Raw genomic sequence first — 19,792 nt, 5'->3', positions numbered from 1 at the left:
ACTTTAGTGACGTCAGCTGTAAGTGCTTGAGGGTGAGAGGCTGCAAGGGCTCCAAATTGTTGTGAAGGAAATGGGACAGCACTTTGAAGATGTGCCATTCATGACAATTTGCATCACTTTATAAAAAAAACTGTCCTTATTCACAGCAAGTGCTTTAACCCACTCAGGGCGGGAATCCCTTTTGGTGTTTTAAGCATTATGTTATACTTTAGCTATTGAAAAATAGCAGATCTACAAGCTCGGCACTCAGTGCCGCGCTACGAGCTTGTAGATCTGCTATTTTAGAAAAAACAATAATAACGATAATGTGGCGCAAATCTTTGAATATATATATATTCTTTCAGAGCGAATGTTTTTAACTCATATCTTTGCTTCTGAGGGGTCCCTGGGACCAGTGACGGATCAACCCCTCTCAAGGCCCTGGCGCTTCACCAAATCAAAAGGCCCTACAGATTCAGCCAATTAATTAATTAATTAACATGCATGCATGCGTTTCGCCGTTTAGCGCATATCCACTACTGCCTGCTGCCCGCTGACACACAAGACACAGCCGCACTGGGCACAGCCTTTCCAACTTCAGTGAGCTGCTAAACTATTATGTAAGGACTAGGAGATTACTTTATGGTTATTAATACAGTCATTAACAAGAAACATGCAGCAGCATGTTTTGTCTAAATTGGCCAACAAATGCAGCTACATTTGCAAACAGTGCTATTGACCATGTTGTTACATGGTCCATATAACATGTGTGCACCAACAGACAATGCCAATATGCTATATTAATATTAGAACGTTTTAAAGAGATTAATTATTGACGACAATGCAACCAAGTTGTGGGTGCAACGTCACTGAAAACTTTCATAATAGCAAATTAGCAATTACATTAATTTACTCACGAGTGCTGAAATCGTGAAATGGAGGATGTAAGAACACACTTTTGTTGCATTAGAGCAGGGTAAATATGAAGTTTTGCGCCATGGTCTTGTGTTTATATTCCTCTTACATAGGCTGTAGGCTATGTTATTGTCGCACGTTGGTCGGTCTGACTGGGACAACATATTTTCAGATTGGGGTCGACGGCCAATTACATACATTTTTGGGTGTCCTTGATGTAAAAATGTTTGAGAACAACTGACATTAAAATATGGGGTTTTCAGAAAACTGTATAAATTTAGAAGGCATTTGTAGAATCATCCTCAGGTCTAATCCTACTATAAATGTGCCACATCTGTGTACGTGCGTGTGTGCGTGCGAGGTTGTAATGCACGTAACTCGATAACCGTTTGCCCCACCGACTTCAAATTCGACACACACGTCCCACGCCCCCGCAGGGAGTGCAGTGCCCGGTATCGAGACGGTCGGACCCACGGTTCTCCAAAACCACCACAAAAAGCTCTGGTCAGGCTCTGCCAGTGGGCCTAACGAGGCCAAGTACCCTCACCTGTGCAATTTCCAGCCTCTGCCTCAGCCAATTGATTGTCATGTCTATCATGTCTATTTTAGTATTTAGGCTGATATATTAGTTTTATAAAAACACTTTCCTGTGTGATAGGGGTTGTAATATCCATAGATAATAATATTCATAATATGCATTATAAATTGCATTTCCACATTATTTTACTTTGCTCAATAGTCATTTCTCATCATGTTTCCCTTATTATTATTGTTATTAAATATATATATATCCTATCCTTCCATTCCGTCTCCTTTTGAGAACAGTGAGAAAGCACTATTGTTTGTTGACATTCTAACCGCGATACATAACTTATTTGCATTCTTAAATGATTGACGTTCAGAGGATCCCCCTCATTCCCCTGGTAACGCTATGAACTGTGGGTCATTTCTTTATCAAAGTCAGCCTATGGCCCAATCCCAATCTGCTCCCTTGCTGACTCAATGAGCCCTCACTGATTTAGGTGTGCGTTCATGTGAAGTCTGTGAGGGCTTGAGGGATGTCCCATTTGAAATCGTTAAGTCAGTGAGGGCTCAGCCCCGCCCCTTTATGCACCCTTTGCCAAAGTCAGCATCGATGCTGACTTTGGCTGACTTTGACAAAGAAATTACCCACAGTTCATAGCGTTACCAGGGGAATGAGGGGGATCGTCCGAACGTCAATCATTTAAGTATATGCAAATTAGTTATGTATCGCGGTTAGAATGTCAACAAACAATAGTGCTTTCTCACTGTTCTCAAAGGGAAACGGAATGGAAGAATAGGATATATATATATTTAATAACAATAATAATAAGGGAAACATGATGAGAAATGACTAATGAGCAAAGTAAAAGAATATGGAAATGCAATTTATAATGAATATTATGAATATTACAACCCCTATCACACAGGAAAGTGTATTTATGAAACTAATAATAAAACGATCAGCTTAAATACTAAAATAGACATGATATAAATAGGCCAAGCATGTAGGCACTGGCTGTGAATAAGGACAGTTTTTATAAAGTGATGCAAAGTGTCATGAATGGTGGACTCATCTTCAAAGTGCTGTCCCATTCCTTTCACAACAATTTGGAGCCCTTGCAGCCTCACTGACTTACCGATTTCAAATGGGACATCCCTCAAGCCCTCGTGGACTTCACATGGACGCGCAGCTAAGACAGTGAGGGCTCATTGAGTCAGCAAGGGAGCGGATTGGGATTGGGCCAGAGAGACTCTTTGTTATTTTCGGCACCCTCCCAACCCAGTTTTAGCCTGTATTAAAACCTCCCAACCCAGTTTTAGCCTGTATTAAAACCTCCCAACCCAGTTTTAGCCTGTATTAAAACCTCCCAACCCAGTTTTAGCCTGTATTAAAACCTCCCAACCCAGTTTTAGCCTTATTAAAACCTCCCAACCCAGTTTTAGCCTGTATTAAAACCTCCCAACCCAGTTTTAGCCTGTATTAAAACCTCCCAACCCAGTTTTAGCCTGTATTAAAACATCCCAACACAGTTTTTGCCTGTATTAAAACCTCCCAACCCAGTTTTAGCCTGTATTAAAACCTCCCAACCCAGTTTTAGCCTGTATTAAAACCTCCCAACCCAGTTTTAGCCTGTATTAAAACCTCCCAACCCAGTTTTAGCCTGTATTAAAACCTCCCAACCCAGTTTTAGCCTGTATTAAAAGGGCAATCCTGTTTCCTCCCTTTATTTTCTAAGTTAGTGAGTCAGCTTGAGGGAACGTAAACGCTACAGTACTTTACTTGAGTATTTCCAATATCCAACACTTTTATTTCTACTCCACTACATCTCAGTGGCCTTGTGGTTAGTGTCCGCCCTGAGACTGGGAGGTCGGGGTTCAATCCCCGGCTGGGTCATACCAAAGACTCTAAAAATGGGACCCAGTGCCTCCCTGCTTGACACTCAGCATCAAGGGTTGGATTGGGGGTAAGTCCCTGCGACATACTAGCGTCATGTCCAGGGGGTGTACTTGTACATCAAGCTGCCTCACGCTACAGAAACAGGAGATAGGCTCCTGCCCTATGGGCCTCATGGCTCGGCAAGGCTACTTACTACTACTACTTACATCTCAGATTACAAATATTGTACTTTTACTCCATTACATTTAGTTACTAGTTACTTTGTAGATTTGGATTATTATTACAAAACATACATTTCCCACTTAAGCCCATATACATTTTGACATTTTGGCCATTTGAAAAAAGCAGATCTACAAGCTCACAATGCGTCGCATCACGGTGCATATTAGTGAATGAGGCCCATTGTTTCTGTCAAAAGATTTTTATACATTTGAAAACTTGAAATGGGACATTCTGCATAAAGAGTACTTTCTACTTTTGGTACTTTAAGTACATATTGATACCAATACTTTTGTACTTTTACTCAAGTACATTTTGTATTCCAGACTTGTACTTGTAACAGAGTATTTCTATATTGCAGTACAAGTTGTCAACGTGGTGCGACTCGACGCGTTGTAATCTCAGATCTGTAGTTTTTATGAGCAGTGCCTCCTCTCCATTACGCAGCTGTATGTGTACGTGTCTGTCTCTCTGTGTACGTTTCTGTCTCTATGTGTACGCGTCTGTCTCTCTGTGTACGTGTCTGTCTCTATGTGTACGTGTCTGTCTCTCTGTGTACGTGTCTGTCTCTATGTGTACGTGTCTGTCTCTATGTGTACGTGTCTGTCTCTATGTGTACATGTCTGTCTCTGTGTACGTGTCTGTCTCTATGTGTACGTGTCTGTCTCTCTGTGTACGTGTCTGTCTCTCTGTGTACGTGTCTGTCTCTATGTGTACGTGTCTGTCTCTCTGTGTATGTGTTTGTCTCTCTGTGTACGTGTCTGTCTCTCTGTGTACGTGTCTGTCTCTATGTGTACGTGTCTGTCTCTCTGTGTACGTGTCTGTCTCTATGTGTACGTGTCTGTCTCTCTGTGTACGTGTCTGTCTCTCTGTGTACGTGTCTGTCTCTATGTGTATGTGTCTGTCTCTCTGTGTACGTGTCTGTCTCTATGTGTACGTCTCTCTGTCTCTCTGTCCGAGCACGGAAAGCTGCAACACGGTAACTCTGTCATTTCTCAACCATGTCGGACGCGGGAAGGCTTGCCAGAACCGCCCCGGCCCCCTGGGCGCGTTCCTGGGGGTCTGGATGTTCCGGTGACCCCCACACGGTAACTCTGTCATTTCTCCAAACATAATCAAAGTACAGCATAGAGCACAGTACACTACAATACAGTACAGAGCAGTAACTATACCAATAAATGTATAGTTGCACCGCCCAGTTCACACAAGTGTGATTTTTATTTCCAGTTGTCTCGTATGTTGTTAAATGGAGCGTGGAACAATGCAAATGATCAACACGGAGATCACTTGTGAGTTTCTAACAAAAACGAGACACACCTGTGATCTGCACACATCACGGCTCTGCACCACCTTTCATGCATCGCACGTCAGAATTGAACTTATGCCAAATATAGACGAAATACATGTTATTTACGACCAGGTTAGTGAATGAGGCCCATTGTTTCTGTCAAACCACATGACCTTATCTTGATGGTGTTAAGGACCAGGCCAAGAGCACAGAGTAGAGAGCACAAGAGTTTTCAGGACATCAACCAAGTATACAACAGTGTATAAAATGTTAATGTGTGATGTTGACACAGACAGACAGATACTCACGTTTTGAAATGAGTGTAGAATTAAACCCATCTTCTCCTCCATGTTTCACTCTGTAGGAAGTAGAACAACAATGCATCAATGTCTAACTGTCTAACACAACGTCTCCACTAGCTGACACTACAGTGTTTCACTCTGTAGGAAGTAGAACAACAATGCGTCAATGTCTAACTGTCTAACACAACGTCTCCACTAGCTGACACTACAGTGTTTCACTCTGTAGGAAGTAGAACAACAATGCATCAATGTCTAACTGTCTAACACAACGTCTCCACTAGCTGACACTACAGTGTTTCTCCTATCATTATCTTGGCCCTGCAGCTCATCCAGACATACTCACTGCTGCCCAGTTTGGATCTCATCACCTCCTCAGACTCCACCTTAACCCCTATAGCACTCCACTCTCCTTTTATACCTTCTTCGTGCAACTTTACTATGCACATATATCTGGGATATGTCTTGTTCTTAATTTAGATTATTTTTGTTGTTTAGAGTACACTTTTAGAGTTTCTTTGAGGCACTGCATTGTTCTCTCTGTATGCTTTGTGACGTTGTGTCATAGTGAATACACTGTTAAGGGAAACACTGCACTGTCCAACATGGACACAGCCCCAAGTCTACTCACTTGCAGTTCTCCAGGACTGAACCATTCACCACGTTGAGGCTCAGGTCCAACTCTCTTAGGGAGGGATTAGAGTTTACAGCTGAGGCCAGAGCTTCACAGCATCTCTCTGACAAGCCGCAGTGAGCCAGTCTGAAACATCAGATGAAAACATATAAATAAATGAATGAATAAAGAACACATTTATAATATGCATTATTCCTGGATTTAGAACCTGCTTACAGCCATCTATTAAAGGAGACTCTTGTGTCACTTAGGGTGCCTTCACACCTGGATGATTTAGTTCCATTAACACTAGCACGTCTAAGCGGTCCATCTGACCGATTTTGAAGTGGATTTTCTTTGCCCATGAAGTTCTGAGAAAGTTCCCCTTGCATGACTTTTTCTAAATATTCGATTCAAATCATCTCTGTTTTGTTTTTCATCTGAAATGTTTTCTAAATATGATTTTAGGCATACTTATACCTACTATATCTGCTCTTTTTCGCGCAAATGACCGCCATCACCCTTTCTCCCCCGCAAGCAGTGAAGTTCACACCTCCCTCCCGGCTGGAGACGGGCATTGTTCAAGCTAATGGGTCATTTGCATTCCAACTACTTCCACATGTAGGCAAACTTACATTACGAATTTAGACTAAATGTTGTTTTAGAGGTTATATTTGTTATATGCGGTTTGCAGAAATAACAATGTCTGACTTTATTTTTCCCGAAATGGAAAAAAATATATGGTGAAATATGGTGTGTTGACTGACTGGCGTATTGTTTCCACCAAGTGCATAGCTCAATAGATAAATGTTGACTATACACGCCATCTTTATAGCATAATTATGTAAGGTGGTGATGATACAAATAAATAAATTATCCTGGTTCGGAGGGCACGCTAAAACCGGCATTATAGCCTGCTGCTGCTGTGGATTGTTCCACAGCCTATTCTGGCATATAAATATCGCCAGCTCTTTCTAATCCGGATCATGTTTTTTTTTATTTCAGGCCATTTTCAATATACCCTGCAGAAGGCAACCTGTTTGCCGAAACGTTGGAATAATAAAGTTTATAGCATCGTGACTACGAGCTGTGCATGGTCTGTTTGACCCGACCGACATTTCCTTTCCTTGGAGCGAGAATGCTTGCCGATGCGATTCCAAATAAAAATGACAGTGTTTGAAATCATTCCAACCCGATAGACGTCCCGAACATCTAAATGTTTTGTCAGTCAAAAGATAACAGTTCTGTCCGTCCTTCTTTGTCTGTAAACTTTTCTGCACGCGACCAGTGGAACTGATTTGCACGCACGGCTCTCTTTTTTTCTCTCTCCCTCTCTCGCGGAGGCATGTAAATGTTCATGAATCCAAGTAACTGAAGGTGAGGTATGCGGAAATGCATTTTAGATAACCCTGTAGCACTATTTGTGGCGGTGATGCGTCACATGACTTGATCTATCCTATGGTATATAAACCGTGCTGCTACAAACCTTCTGCTGCTGAGATGCAGACCTCTGGAGCTGGCACAATCAATGAAATATATAAGAATTACATTGATGCGCCCTTGCCCCTTAACCATACACGTGTAGCCTATAATGTTTCCCCCTCTATATAAAAATGACAATATATTACTCTAATGTCGTATTTCGTCTGACTGAGCAATGCGCCTGGCTCTGGCTGTTACAATAACGTGTGTTATTTTATTGGCTCAATACAAAGTCGGACAGTGTTTTATCCGCTCCCAAACTGTGTTGGACGCAGCTGTTACCTCCTGACCGAGCTGACGCACCCCCAACGCCCAGTATTGTATTTGTTATTTGGTCTAACGCTCCACACGTCCCAAACTCTTCTCCCTTCTGGCTCCAAAACTATGGAATGCACTTCCCATCACAGTCAGAACTGCAGCCTCACTCCCAATCTTCCGCCGTAGTCTGAAAACCCACCTCTTCAGACTCCACCATGGCCCGTAGCACTTGCCCTAGCCTAGCCCCTTAGATAGCACTTTATATAGACTTAGATGGTATTTTGAACAGACTTATAGCTTGTTACGTAGACAGCACTAGAATTGCATTTTATGTAGTCATAGCACTTTATAGTACATAATATAGTATGTATAGTTTACATAGATACTCCACTGTTACGTTCTTAGTTTACGCATGATTCAACTACTTTTTATATGTGATGTATGCCATGCTTTTGTTATTGCTTAATGTAAGTCGCTCTGGATTAAGAGTCTGCTAAATGCCTAAATTGTAAATTGTCTAAAAGGATTTATATATATAATCCGTTAATCACACGATCAAAGACCAAATAATTTGCAGGCAGCTGGCGTTAATTACCTCGCGCTGCGCAAGGGTATTCAATATAGCGCTCACACCGTCACTATAATTATAGTTTGGTAAACTGAAAAAATAAGTCGAGTTGTCCTGTCGAGTTTAAACGCTGCCTTGAATTAGTTGGAATGTGACATTTAGAAGACAATGGCAAGTCGTCAACCCCCCGCCGCGGGGGGAGAGGTGTGAAGAGCATTAGAAGAGATGCAGGGAGAGAGTGGCCAATGGAATTGCACAAAAAACACGGTCATCTTGACTGTTAGCCGTCAGAGTAGTAGGTGAGTTGAGTTCAGACATGCTAGTGTTAAAACAAACCCTGGCCCCCGACATAATCATATTTGAACTGGGAACCCCCAAATAATGATATTTGAACTGGGGACCCCCCAAAATAATATTTGAACTGGGGATCCCCCAAAATAATATTTGAACTGGGGACCCCTCAAAATAATATTTGAACTGGGGACGCCCCAAAATAATATTTGAACTGGGACACCCTAAATTCTAAAATGATGATATTTCAACAGAAGTTGAAATATCAAGCTCACAAGCTCACAGCGCCTCACAGTGAACTTGCAGATCAGCTATTTTCACGATGTTTGCTTCTTTCTTCCATAATATTAGTATTAATATTAGTATTAGTATTATTATAATATAATTAAGAAGCTTGATAACTGTGGCGTAGCTACAACGGGTTGCCAATACATAGTAGCCAATACATTCGCCTTAAAGGGATATTACACTTTCATGTTTGGGGTAGTTTTCATGTCTCTCAGGCACATAGGCATGTTAATACGTTCTCGCCATAACATTCATATTATATTCACATAATACAGTACATAATAAACAGAAGTGATAAATAAATGTGGTAAATTGTGATGATATTAAAGGTTATGCAAGGGAAGTCGGGCAGTGTTTTCCCCTGTGTATGTGTAGTCTGCGTGTGCGCGCGTGCACGTGTGCGCCTGTGTGTGCAGGCTTGCGTGCGTGTGTGTCGTGGTGTGAGTGGGTGATTGTAACAGGGGGAGTGCCAGGAACAGACGCAGTCTCGCCGGATTGATGCACAGAGGACGACGCCAAGTTTAAAAGGCTGTCAGAGAGCCGGCGACAGCGAACCTGTGCCTTCCTGACTCCCAACCCGTCCGCTCCATTGTTAGCTCTGTATCCACTTGTGAATGTGAAGCTGAACAGATATGTAGCCTAATAGTCAAAGTCAAAGTCGTATGATTTGTCACACGTTACCGCAGTGAAATTTGTTCTCCGCATTTGAACCATCTCTTGGAGCGGTGAGCCGCCGCCAAGGAGCGGTGAGCTGCAGCCGTGCCGCGCTCGGGAATCATTTGATTCGTTGATTTGACCCCCCAATCCAACCCATTGCTGCTGAGTGTCAAGCAGGGAGGCATTGGGTCCCATTTTTACAGTCTTTGGTATGACCAATATAATATAATACAACATTGCATCAATTGATCCAGTATGTAGCTAACAGATAACAGTCCGACTTGAACACGGCCTCCTGCCAAGTTCTGCTCCGCTAGAAGGTCCGTTTTCTACACTTTATGTTGTCTCGGTTCCCCTTGGCCGAGACATCACATGGGGGCTCGTTTCCAAAACCGTTCATTTTTTCCATCAGGTAAGTGCGTTCTTTTTTTCTCCTTCGTATATCTGGTTGGCAGTTTTGGTAAAGTTATGATGGAGCCGCAGTTTGATGTGGAGGATTTTCAGAAGGGTCCCTCAAAGGATAAATTTGACCGGTGTACAAAGGACAACCTGTTATTGCTGGTAAATATTTTGGGGGTTGATGTGCCACTTAATGCTAATGAAGATGACCTGAAGCAGATTCTGAGTGAGAAATTGGAAAAGGGTGGGTTATTTCATGGTAGCGGGGGGGCCGAGGCACGGGATACGTTGACACACGACGCAAAGGCAGACCGTGCTGCTCAGCTCCCGTCCAACATAATCTACAATGTCACACCAGCATGATGACTATGTATCTTACTTTAGAACTTCCAGTCTACTGTGTGGGCTCTTCAGTGAAGCACAGAGCAGCTCCACTAGTCTTGAGTCCTGCAGGTCGTTTTCACTGAGGTCCAATTCTCTCAAATGGGAAGGATTAGAGCTGAGAGCTGAAGCCACAACTTCAACGTCTGTCTTTCTGAGTTTACAGCCAGCAAGTCTGTAAATGCAGATTAAATAAGAAATTATAAAAACAAATGATACCTAAATAATGATTTGAACTGAGGACCCAATACCCTGACAAGCAAGAATTGTAGGCATTTCATTTAGTTTGACTCGGCTGCACAGATACATGTTGTGTTTGCGTCTTCCGTAATATTCGCCAATTTACCAAATTGGTTTTAAAAATGTTTTAAAAGTCATTAAATTGTACCTTTATAAATGTGCAGATACTAGTCTGTATACACTTAAACTGTATGTTGGTGTGTTTACTGTTGAGTGAGAAACCACACTAGTTGCACATTAAGCTAATCATCTGGGGACCCCCTTGGGGGTCCAGACCCTCAGTTTGGGAACCACAGGCCTAGACTAATATAATGATATTTGATTGGTACAGTAGGTAGATGCAGGATATTGATTATGTGTTGATCTGTTGCGTACCTCGGTAAAGCTTGATAACTGTGGCGTAGCTACAACGGGTCGCACATAGACGATCTACAAGCTCACAAGCGTTGCGTCCTCGACGCGTTGTGAGCTTGTACATCAGCTGTTTATGGTGTGTAATCCAGTTGTATGACCAAGTAGCTCAGAAGCCTATACATTTGCCTTAAAGGGTTATTACCCTTTCAAACATATTTGGGTAATTTTAACATCTACTCAGGCCCATAAGCTTGGGTTACCATGATATCAAGCTTATTAATATTCTCACCACAGCAATCATATTATATTCACATAATACAGTGCATAATAAACAGAAGTGATTAAAATGAATGTGGTAAATGTATCTTACTTTAGAACTTCCAGTCTACAGTGTGGGCTCTTCAGTGAAGCACAGAGCAGCTCCACTAGTCCTGAGTCCTGCAGGTAGTTTTCACTGAGGTCCAATTCTCTCAAATGGGAAGGATTAGAGCTGAGAGCTGAAGCCACAACTTCAACGTCTGTCTTTCTGAGTTTACAGCCAGCAAGTCTGTAAATGCAGATTAAATAAGAGATTGTAAAAACAAATAATACCTAAATAATCCGATTTGAACTGGGGACCCCCTACCCTGACAAACACTTGGAATACATAATTTACATTTAGTTTCACTCAGCTCCACAGATACATATTGTGAAAATAGCCAAACTACAAGCTCACAATACCTGACAGTGAGCTTGTAAATCGGCTAGTTTCACACTGTTTGCCTCTTTCTTCCGTAATATTTGCCAATTTTGTTTTAAAAGTAATTGAATTGTACCTTAACTTTTTTCGCTGCTATCTACGTTTATAAACGTAGCTAGGCTAACTAGACAACCGTGTACTCTCTATATGAAAGCGCAGACCGTTTATTTACCTTTTAACATTGCTCCGGTTAATAGACCAATTATTTGTTTACAAACATTGGGACTGGGCGCACGGGTGACTGTTTCATTTAATCAATTCCCAACAGATCTCCAAACCTGTTGTTTTGGGGAGCGCTGGTTTCAGTCCATTCAACCTCCTCTTGTGAGTTGGCTAGTGAGGTGCACCCTAGGAGACATTTATACTTCAAAGCCCAACAGTATTGCGCACAGAGAACAGCTGATATACAAGCTCACATCGCATCGCAGATGCGACTGTTGTGAGCGTAGAGGTCTGCGTGTGCGACACCATCGCGGGACGAAGCATAAATTATACTTGATGGACTGCAGGTGTGTAGGCTCTGCTGCCATGTTCATGAGCGCACCTCCCGTTCTTATGACAGCGACTGGAGGTGTGGTTTTGAGGACAACTGTTTTGAATTGCTATCATTGTTCAAACACAACAGAAACCAAGGATTATATATTTCAAGGGCGAGAGATCACAATAAAAATCCTAATCATTCTTCCTCCACACTGGGAGAAAAACTGCATCTGAAAGTTTGATGGGGCATTTTTTACACGTGAATGCAGTTAGAACTTTTCCATTGCATCTTATGAGAGGTGGTGTTCTTCTGCTGCCTTTATGCGCGCGCATGCTGTTTCTTATCAGTGTGACGTCGTCTGATAAGGCGTCTATATGGAGAGCCTCCGTCCCCACCAGCTATGGGATATTTTAAATCCAGCTCCATTGAGCCTCCAGGATTTTCAAAGCGCTGTTCGAGAGCTGTCCATGGTGCGCCGCCGCGCACCTGGCGACCGTAAATCATTTGTGAGTTTGTACCGCATGTCTGAGCAAATGTAACTGGTTGTAATGCTAGCTAAAGGCTGTGAGCTAATGCGGGTGGTGATGTACTCATAACATAAGCCCCCACCTTCCTGAATAACCCGGAAAGGAAACAAGCACCGTCGAGTGAGAGCGGACGGGTGGCATTCCTTAGGAGTGCGTATGCTACCACTAGATGGCGCTAAAGGAGTAAGGAGTAAAGCTCGATAACTGTGGCGTAGCTACAAGGGGTTGAACGTCGAAAATAGCCGATCTGCAAGCTCACAAGTATGTTGTGTCCTCGACGCGCTGTGATTCAATTCAGTTCAATTTTATTAAAGTGTCGACTCACAACAAGTTGTCTCAAGACACTTTACATGTAGAGCAGAGAACCAACATAGATCCCACCCTGAGCATTAAGACATTTGGAGACAGTGAGCTTGTAGATCAGCTATTTTCGGTGCGCAACCACGTTGTATGTCAAAGTAGCCTATACATTTGCCTTAAAGGGATATTACACGTTCAATATCAAGCTTATTAATACATTCTCACCACAGCATTCATATTATATTCACATAATACAGTACATAATAAAACAGAAGTGCATCAAAATAAATGTGGTAAATGTATCTTACTTTAGAACTTCCAGTCTACAGTGTGGGCTCTTCAGTGAAGCACAGAGTCCTGAGTCCTGCAGGTCGTTTTCACTGAGGTCCAATTCTCTCAAATGGGAAAGATTAGAGCTGAGAGCTGAAGACACAACTTTAACGTCTGTCTTTCTGAGTTTACAGCCAGCAAGTCTGTGAATGCAGATTAAATAAGAGATTATCAAAACAAATTATACCTAAATAATCATATCTGAATTTGGGACCCCCTACCTGACAAGTACTTGGAATTATAGGCATTACTTTCAGTTTCACTGATACATATTATGAAAATAGCCAAAATACAAGCTCACAATGCCTCACAGTGAGCTTGTAGATCAGCTATTTTCACAATGTTTGCGACTTTCTTCCGTAATATTTGACAATTTGGTTTTAAAAACCTTTTAAAAGTAATTTAATTGTACCTTAAATCCTAAACCACACCAAAGGGTCGGGTCGGGACAAAACCTTTTCTTTCTTTTTGTTTTTACATCAACCACACCAATGCAACTCAATGAGTTTCATTGGTGTGGTTTATCTTAAAAACACTTTGTCCCGACCCAACCCTTTGGTGTGGTTTGGGCTTTAGAAATGTACAGATACTCTGTATACTGTACACTTATACTGTTGGTTTGTCTACTGTTCAGTGAGAAAACAATGCTGCACATTAAGCTAATCCTCTGGGGACCCCCTTGGGGGTCCAGACCCTCAGTTTGGGAACCACAGACCTAGACTAATAGAATGATAATTGATTAGTACAGTAGGTAAATGCAGACTATTGATTACGTATTAATGCGTACCACGGTAAAGCCCGTTAACTGTGGCGTAGCTACAAGGGGTTGAACGTCGAAAATAGCCGATCTGCAAAGCTCACAAGTGTGATTCAATTCAGTTCTTTTTTATTAAAGTGTCGACTCACAACAAGTTGTCTCAAGACACTTTACATGTAGAGCAGAGAACCAACATAGATCCCACCCTGAGCATTAAGACAGTGAGCTTGTAGATCAGCTATTTTCGGTGCGCAACCACGTTGTATGTCGAAGTAGCCTAGATACATTTGCCTTAAAGGGATATTACACGTTCAATATCAAGCTTATTAATACATTCTCACCACAGCATTCATATTATATTCACACAATACAGTACATAATAAAACAGAAGTGATCAAAATAAATGTGGTAAATGTATCTTACTTTAGAACTTTCAGTCTACAGTGTGGGCTCTTCAGTGAAGCACAGAGTCCTGAGTCCTGCAGGTCGTTTTCACTGAGGTCCAATTCTCTCAAATGGGAAAGATTAGAGCTGAGAGCTGAAGACACAGCTTCAATGTCTGTCTTTCTGAGTTTACAGCCAGCAAGTCTGTAAATGCAGATTAAATAAGATATTATAAAAACAAATGACACATAAACAATTATTTGAACTGAGGACCCAATACCCTGACAAGCAAGAATTGTAGGCATTTCATTTAGTTTGACTCGGCTGCACAGATACATGTCGTGTTTGCGTCTTCCGTAATATTCGCCAATTTACCAAATTGGTTTTAAAAATGTTTTAAAAGTCATTAAATTGTACCTTTAGAAATGTGCAGATACTAGTCTGTACCTTAAACTGTATGTTGGTGTGTGTTTACTGTTGAGTGAGAAACCACACTAGTTGCACATCAAGCTAATCATCTGGGGACCCCCTTGGGGGTCCAGACCCTCAGTTTGGGAACCACATGCCTAGACTAATATAATGATATTTGATTGGTACAGTAGGTAGATGCAGGATATTGATTATGTGTTGATCTGTTGCGTACCTCGGTAAAGCTTGATACCTGTGGCGTAGCTACAACGGGTCGCACATAGACGATCTACAAGCTCACAAGCGGTGCGTCCTCGACGCGTTGTGAGCTTGTACATCAGCTGTTTATGGTGTGTAATCCAGTTGTATGACCAAGTAGCTCAGAAGCCTATACATTTGCCTTAAAGGGTTATTACACTTTCAAACATATTTGGGTAATTTTAACATCTACTCAGGCCCATAAGCTTGGGTTACCATGATATCAAGCTTATACATATTCTCACCACAGCAATCATATTATATTCACATAATACAGTGCATAATAAACAGAAGTGATTAAAATGAATGTGGTAAATGTATCTTACTTTAGAACTTCCAGTCTACAGTGTGGGCTCTTCAGTGAAGCACAGAGTCCTGAGTCCTGCAGGTCGTTTTTACTGAGGTCCAATTCTCTCAAATGGGAAGGATTAGAGCTGAGAGCTGAAGACACAACTTCAACGTCTGTCTTACTGAGCTGACAGCCAGCAAGTCTGTAAATGCAGATTAAATAAGAGATCAAAACAAATGATACCTCATTCACTGTCATGGAATTTAACTAAAACATCTCCTATCTAGTTATCCAGACATACTATAGACACCACTTGACAGCACAGAATGACTGTACAGAGGAAGATAGACATTTTGATATACAAGATTTCAACCAGCAGTTGAAGGAGTGAAATGAAGACTGAACAACAACATTGCATATTTACTGCCTAAACTGTGTAAAAGCTTTACAAACAAGCTGCTGGAGACCAGCATTCAGTCTCTATTTCTGTTCCCTGTCTCCTCAAGCTGGGCCACAGCTGTAGGCTTTACTGTTAGTTTGAATTTACCCCAATATTATAATATTGCATAACCTACAATATTATAACATTTCATAACCTACAATATTATAACATTTCATAACCTACAATAATAACATTTCATAACCTACAATATTATTACATTTCATAACCTAAAGAATGTTATGTGTTGTTTTTGGCAGCACATTTTGATTTTAGTTTTAGTCATAGTCTCTTGAATAGCTTTCATTTAATTTTAGTCACCTGGAATGTTTTAGTGTTTAGTCTAGTTTTAGTCGGCTAAATGTCATAAGATTTTAGTCGACTAATCTACAGTTGATTTAGTCGACTAAAATGTATTGTGGCGGGCCTTGATGCCGTCATAATGACAGATTTTTGCTGAAAATAGCCGATCTACAAGCTCACAGCGCGTCGCGCTGCGACGCGTTGTGAGCTTGTAGATCGGCTATTTTCAGCATGCAATCAAGTGTAAAATGACTTATACTGGATATCTTGTCCACTAGTCCCCTCCTAACATTTTAGTCTAGTTTGTATTTGTTGACAAAATTGTCAGTATATTTAGTCTTAGTTTTAGTCATCATAGCTTAGTTTTCATTTCGTTTTCATTTCGTTTTCATTTCGTTTTCATTTCGTTTTCATTTCGTTTTCATTTCGTTTTCATTTCGTTTTCCTCAGTGGAAAAAGGTAGTCGACGAATATTTTTTGTCATAGTTTTAGTCGACAAAAACAACACTGGTTATAACATTTCATAACCTACAATATTATAACATTTCATAACCTACAATATGGAACAAGAGACAGAACCAGGACATGCTAGTGATGCTCTGACCAGCTGGACAGTTATAAGAATGATGAAAGAATTATCCAATTTTCTTTTCTTTTTTGTTAACCCAAGAAAAGGAAATGAGCAACTCCAAACGTTGCATCAAACATATGCACAGCAGATATAAGAAGTGTCTAATATTATTAATAATGTTCCGGGTCGCACATAGACGATCTACAAGCTCACAAGCGTTGCGTCCTCGACGCGTTGTGAGCTTGTACATGAGCTGTTTATGGTGTGTAATCCAGTTGTATGACCAAGTAGCTCAGAAGCCTATACATTTGCCTTAAAGGGTTATTACACTTTCAAACATATTTGGGTCATTTTAACATCTACTCAGGCCCATAAGCTTGGGTTACCATGATATCAAGCTTATACATATTCTCACCTCAGCAATCATATTATATTCACATAATACAGTGCATAATAAACAGAAGTGATTACAATTTATGTGGTAAATGTATCTTACTTTAGAACTTCCAGTCTACTGTGTGGGCTCTTCAGTGAAGCACAGAGCAGCTCCACTAGTCCTGAGTCCTGCAGGTCGTTTTTACTGAGGTCCAATTCTCTCAAATGGGAAGGATCAGAGCTGAGAGCTGAAGACACAACTTCAACGTCTGTCTTTCTGAGTTTACAGCCAACAAGTCTGTAAATGCAGATTAAAAAAGAATCGATATTATAAAAACAAATGACACATAAACAATTATTTGAACTGAGGACCCAATACCCTGACAAGCAAGAATTGTAGGCATTTCATTTAGTTTGACTCGGCTGCACAGATACATGTTGTGTTTGCGTCTTCTGTAATATTCGCCAATTTACCAAATTGGTTTTAAAAATGTTTTAAAAGTCATTAAATTGTACCTTTATAAATGTGCAGATACTAGTCTGTATACACTTAAACTGTATGTTGGTGTGTTTACTGTTGAGTGAGAAACCACACTAGTTGCACATTAAGCTAATCATCTGGGGACCCCCTTGGGGGTCCAGACCCTCAGTTTGGGAACCACAGGCCTAGACTAATATAATGATATTTGATTGGTACAGTAGGTAGATGCAGGATATTGATTATGTGTTGATCTGTTGCGTACCTCGGTAAAGCTTGATAACTGTGGCGTAGCTACAACGGGTCGCACATAGACGATCTACAAGCTCACAAGCGTTGCGTCCTCGACGCGTTGTGAGCTTGTACATCAGCTGTTTATGGTGTGTAATCCAGTTGTATGACCAAGTAGCTCAGAAGCCTATACATTTGCCTTAAAGGGTTATTACCCTTTCAAACATATTTGGGTAATTTTAACATCTACTCAGGCCCATAAGCTTGGGTTACCATGATATCAAGCTTATTAATATTCTCACCACAGCAATCATATTATATTCACATAATACAGTGCATAATAAACAGAAGTGATTAAAATGAATGTGGTAAATGTATCTTACTTTAGAACTTCCAGTCTACAGTGTGGGCTCTTCAGTGAAGCACAGAGTCCTGAGTCCTGCATGTCGTTTTCACTGAGGTCCAATTCTCTCAAATGGGAAGGATTAGAGCTGAGAGCTGAAGCCACAACTTCAACGTCTGTCTTACTGAGCTGACAGCCAACAAGTCTGTAAATGCAGATTAAATAAGAGATCAAAACAAATGATACCTCATTCACTGTCATGGAATTTAACTAAAACATCTCCTATCTAGTTATCCAGACATACGTATAGACACCACTTGACAGCACAGAATGACTGTACAGAGGAAGATAGACATTTTGATATCAAAGATTTCAACCAGCAGTTGAAGGAGTGAAATGAAGACTGAACAACAACATTGCATATTTACTGCCTAAACTGTGTAAAAGCTTTACAAACAAGCTGCTGGAGACCAGCATTCAGTCTCTATTTCTGTTCCCTGTCTCCTCAAGCTGGGCCACAGCTTTAGGCTTTACTGTTAGTTTGAATTTACCCCAATATTATAATATTGCATAACCTACAATATTATACCATTTCATAACCTACAATATTATACCATTTCATAACCTACAATATTATAACATTTCATAACCAACAATATTATACCATTTCATAACCTACAATATTATACCATTTCATAACCTACAATATTATAACATTTCATAACCTACAATATTATTACATTTCATAACCTACAATATTATTACATTTCATAACCTAAAGAATGTTATGTGTTGTTTTTGGCAGCACATTTTGATTTTAGTTTTAGTCATAGTCTCTTGAATAGCTTTCATTTAATTTTAGTCACCTGGAATGTTTTAGTGTTTAGTCTAGTTATAGTCGGCTAAATGTCATAAGATTTTAGTCGACTAAATCTACAGTTGATTTAGTCGACTAAAATGTATTGTGGCGGGCCTTGATGCCGTCATAATGACAGATTTTTGCTGAAAATAGCCGATCTACAAGCTCACAACGCGTCGCACTGCGACGCGTTGTGAGCTTGTAGATCGGCTATTTTCAGCATGCAATCAAGTTTAAAATGACTTATACTGGATATCTTGTCCACTAGTCCCCTCCTAACATTTTAGTCTAGTTTGTATTTGTTGACAAAATTGTCAGTATATTTAGTCTTAGTTTTAGTCATCATAGCTTAGTTTTCATTTAGTTTCCATTTAGTTTTCCTCAGTGGAAAAAGGTAGTCGACGAACATTTTTTGTCATAGTTTTAGTCGACAAAAACAACACTGGGTATAACATTTCATAACCTACAATATTATAACATTTCATAACCTACAATATGGAACAAGAGACAGAACCAGGACATGCTAGTGATGCTCTGACCAGCTGGACAGTTATAAGAATGATGAAAGAATTATCCAATTTTCTTTTCTTTTTTGTTAACCCAAGAAAAGGAAATGAGCAACTCCAAACGTTGCATCAAACATATGCACAGCAGATATAAGAAGTGTCTAATATTATTAATAATGTTCTGGGTCGCACATAGACGATCTACAAGCTCACAAGCGTTGCGTCCTCGACGCGTTGTGAGCTTGTACATCAGCTGTTTATGGTGTGTAATCCAGTTGTATGACCAAGTAGCTCAGAAGCCTATACATTTGCCTAAAAGGGTTATTACACTTTCAAACATATTTGGGTCATTTTAACATCTACTCAGGCCCATAAGCTTGGGTTACCATGATATCAAGCTTATACATATTCTCACCTCAGCAATCATATTATATTCACATAATACAGTGCATAATAAACAGAAGTGATTACAATTTATGTGGTAAATGTATCTTACTTTAGAACTTCCAGTCTACTGTGTGGGCTCTTCAGTGAAGCACAGAGCAGCTCCACTAGTCCTGA

The 19,792-nt window shown here is 40.6% G+C and overlaps 1 protein-coding gene across 1 annotated transcript in view; it reads right to left on the bottom strand.

The window, feature by feature from the left end:
- Positions 1 to 19,792, bottom strand: part of LOC306920759 (NACHT, LRR and PYD domains-containing protein 3-like) — a gene marked incomplete at its 5' end in the record, with an annotated part of 58,405 nt that overhangs the window by 10,707 nt on the left and 27,906 nt on the right. The window contains 7 exons of the mRNA XM_079497620.1: positions 5,132 to 5,181; positions 5,754 to 5,882; positions 10,058 to 10,234; positions 11,024 to 11,178; positions 15,235 to 15,328; positions 16,936 to 16,979; positions 17,963 to 18,071. Coding sequence (XP_079353746.1) covers positions 5,132 to 5,181; positions 5,754 to 5,882; positions 10,058 to 10,234; positions 11,024 to 11,178; positions 15,235 to 15,328; positions 16,936 to 16,979; positions 17,963 to 18,071 — 758 coding nt within the window. The remainder of the gene's footprint in view (positions 1 to 5,131; positions 5,182 to 5,753; positions 5,883 to 10,057; positions 10,235 to 11,023; positions 11,179 to 15,234; positions 15,329 to 16,935; positions 16,980 to 17,962; positions 18,072 to 19,792) is intronic.

This window comes from Electrona antarctica, assembly GCF_951216825.1.
Source record: "Electrona antarctica genome assembly, chromosome: 1".
Taxonomy (NCBI): Eukaryota; Metazoa; Chordata; class Actinopteri; order Myctophiformes; family Myctophidae; genus Electrona; species Electrona antarctica.
The sequence above is the reverse complement of the archived record's forward strand: the minus strand, read 5'-3'. Positions and strand labels throughout refer to the sequence as shown.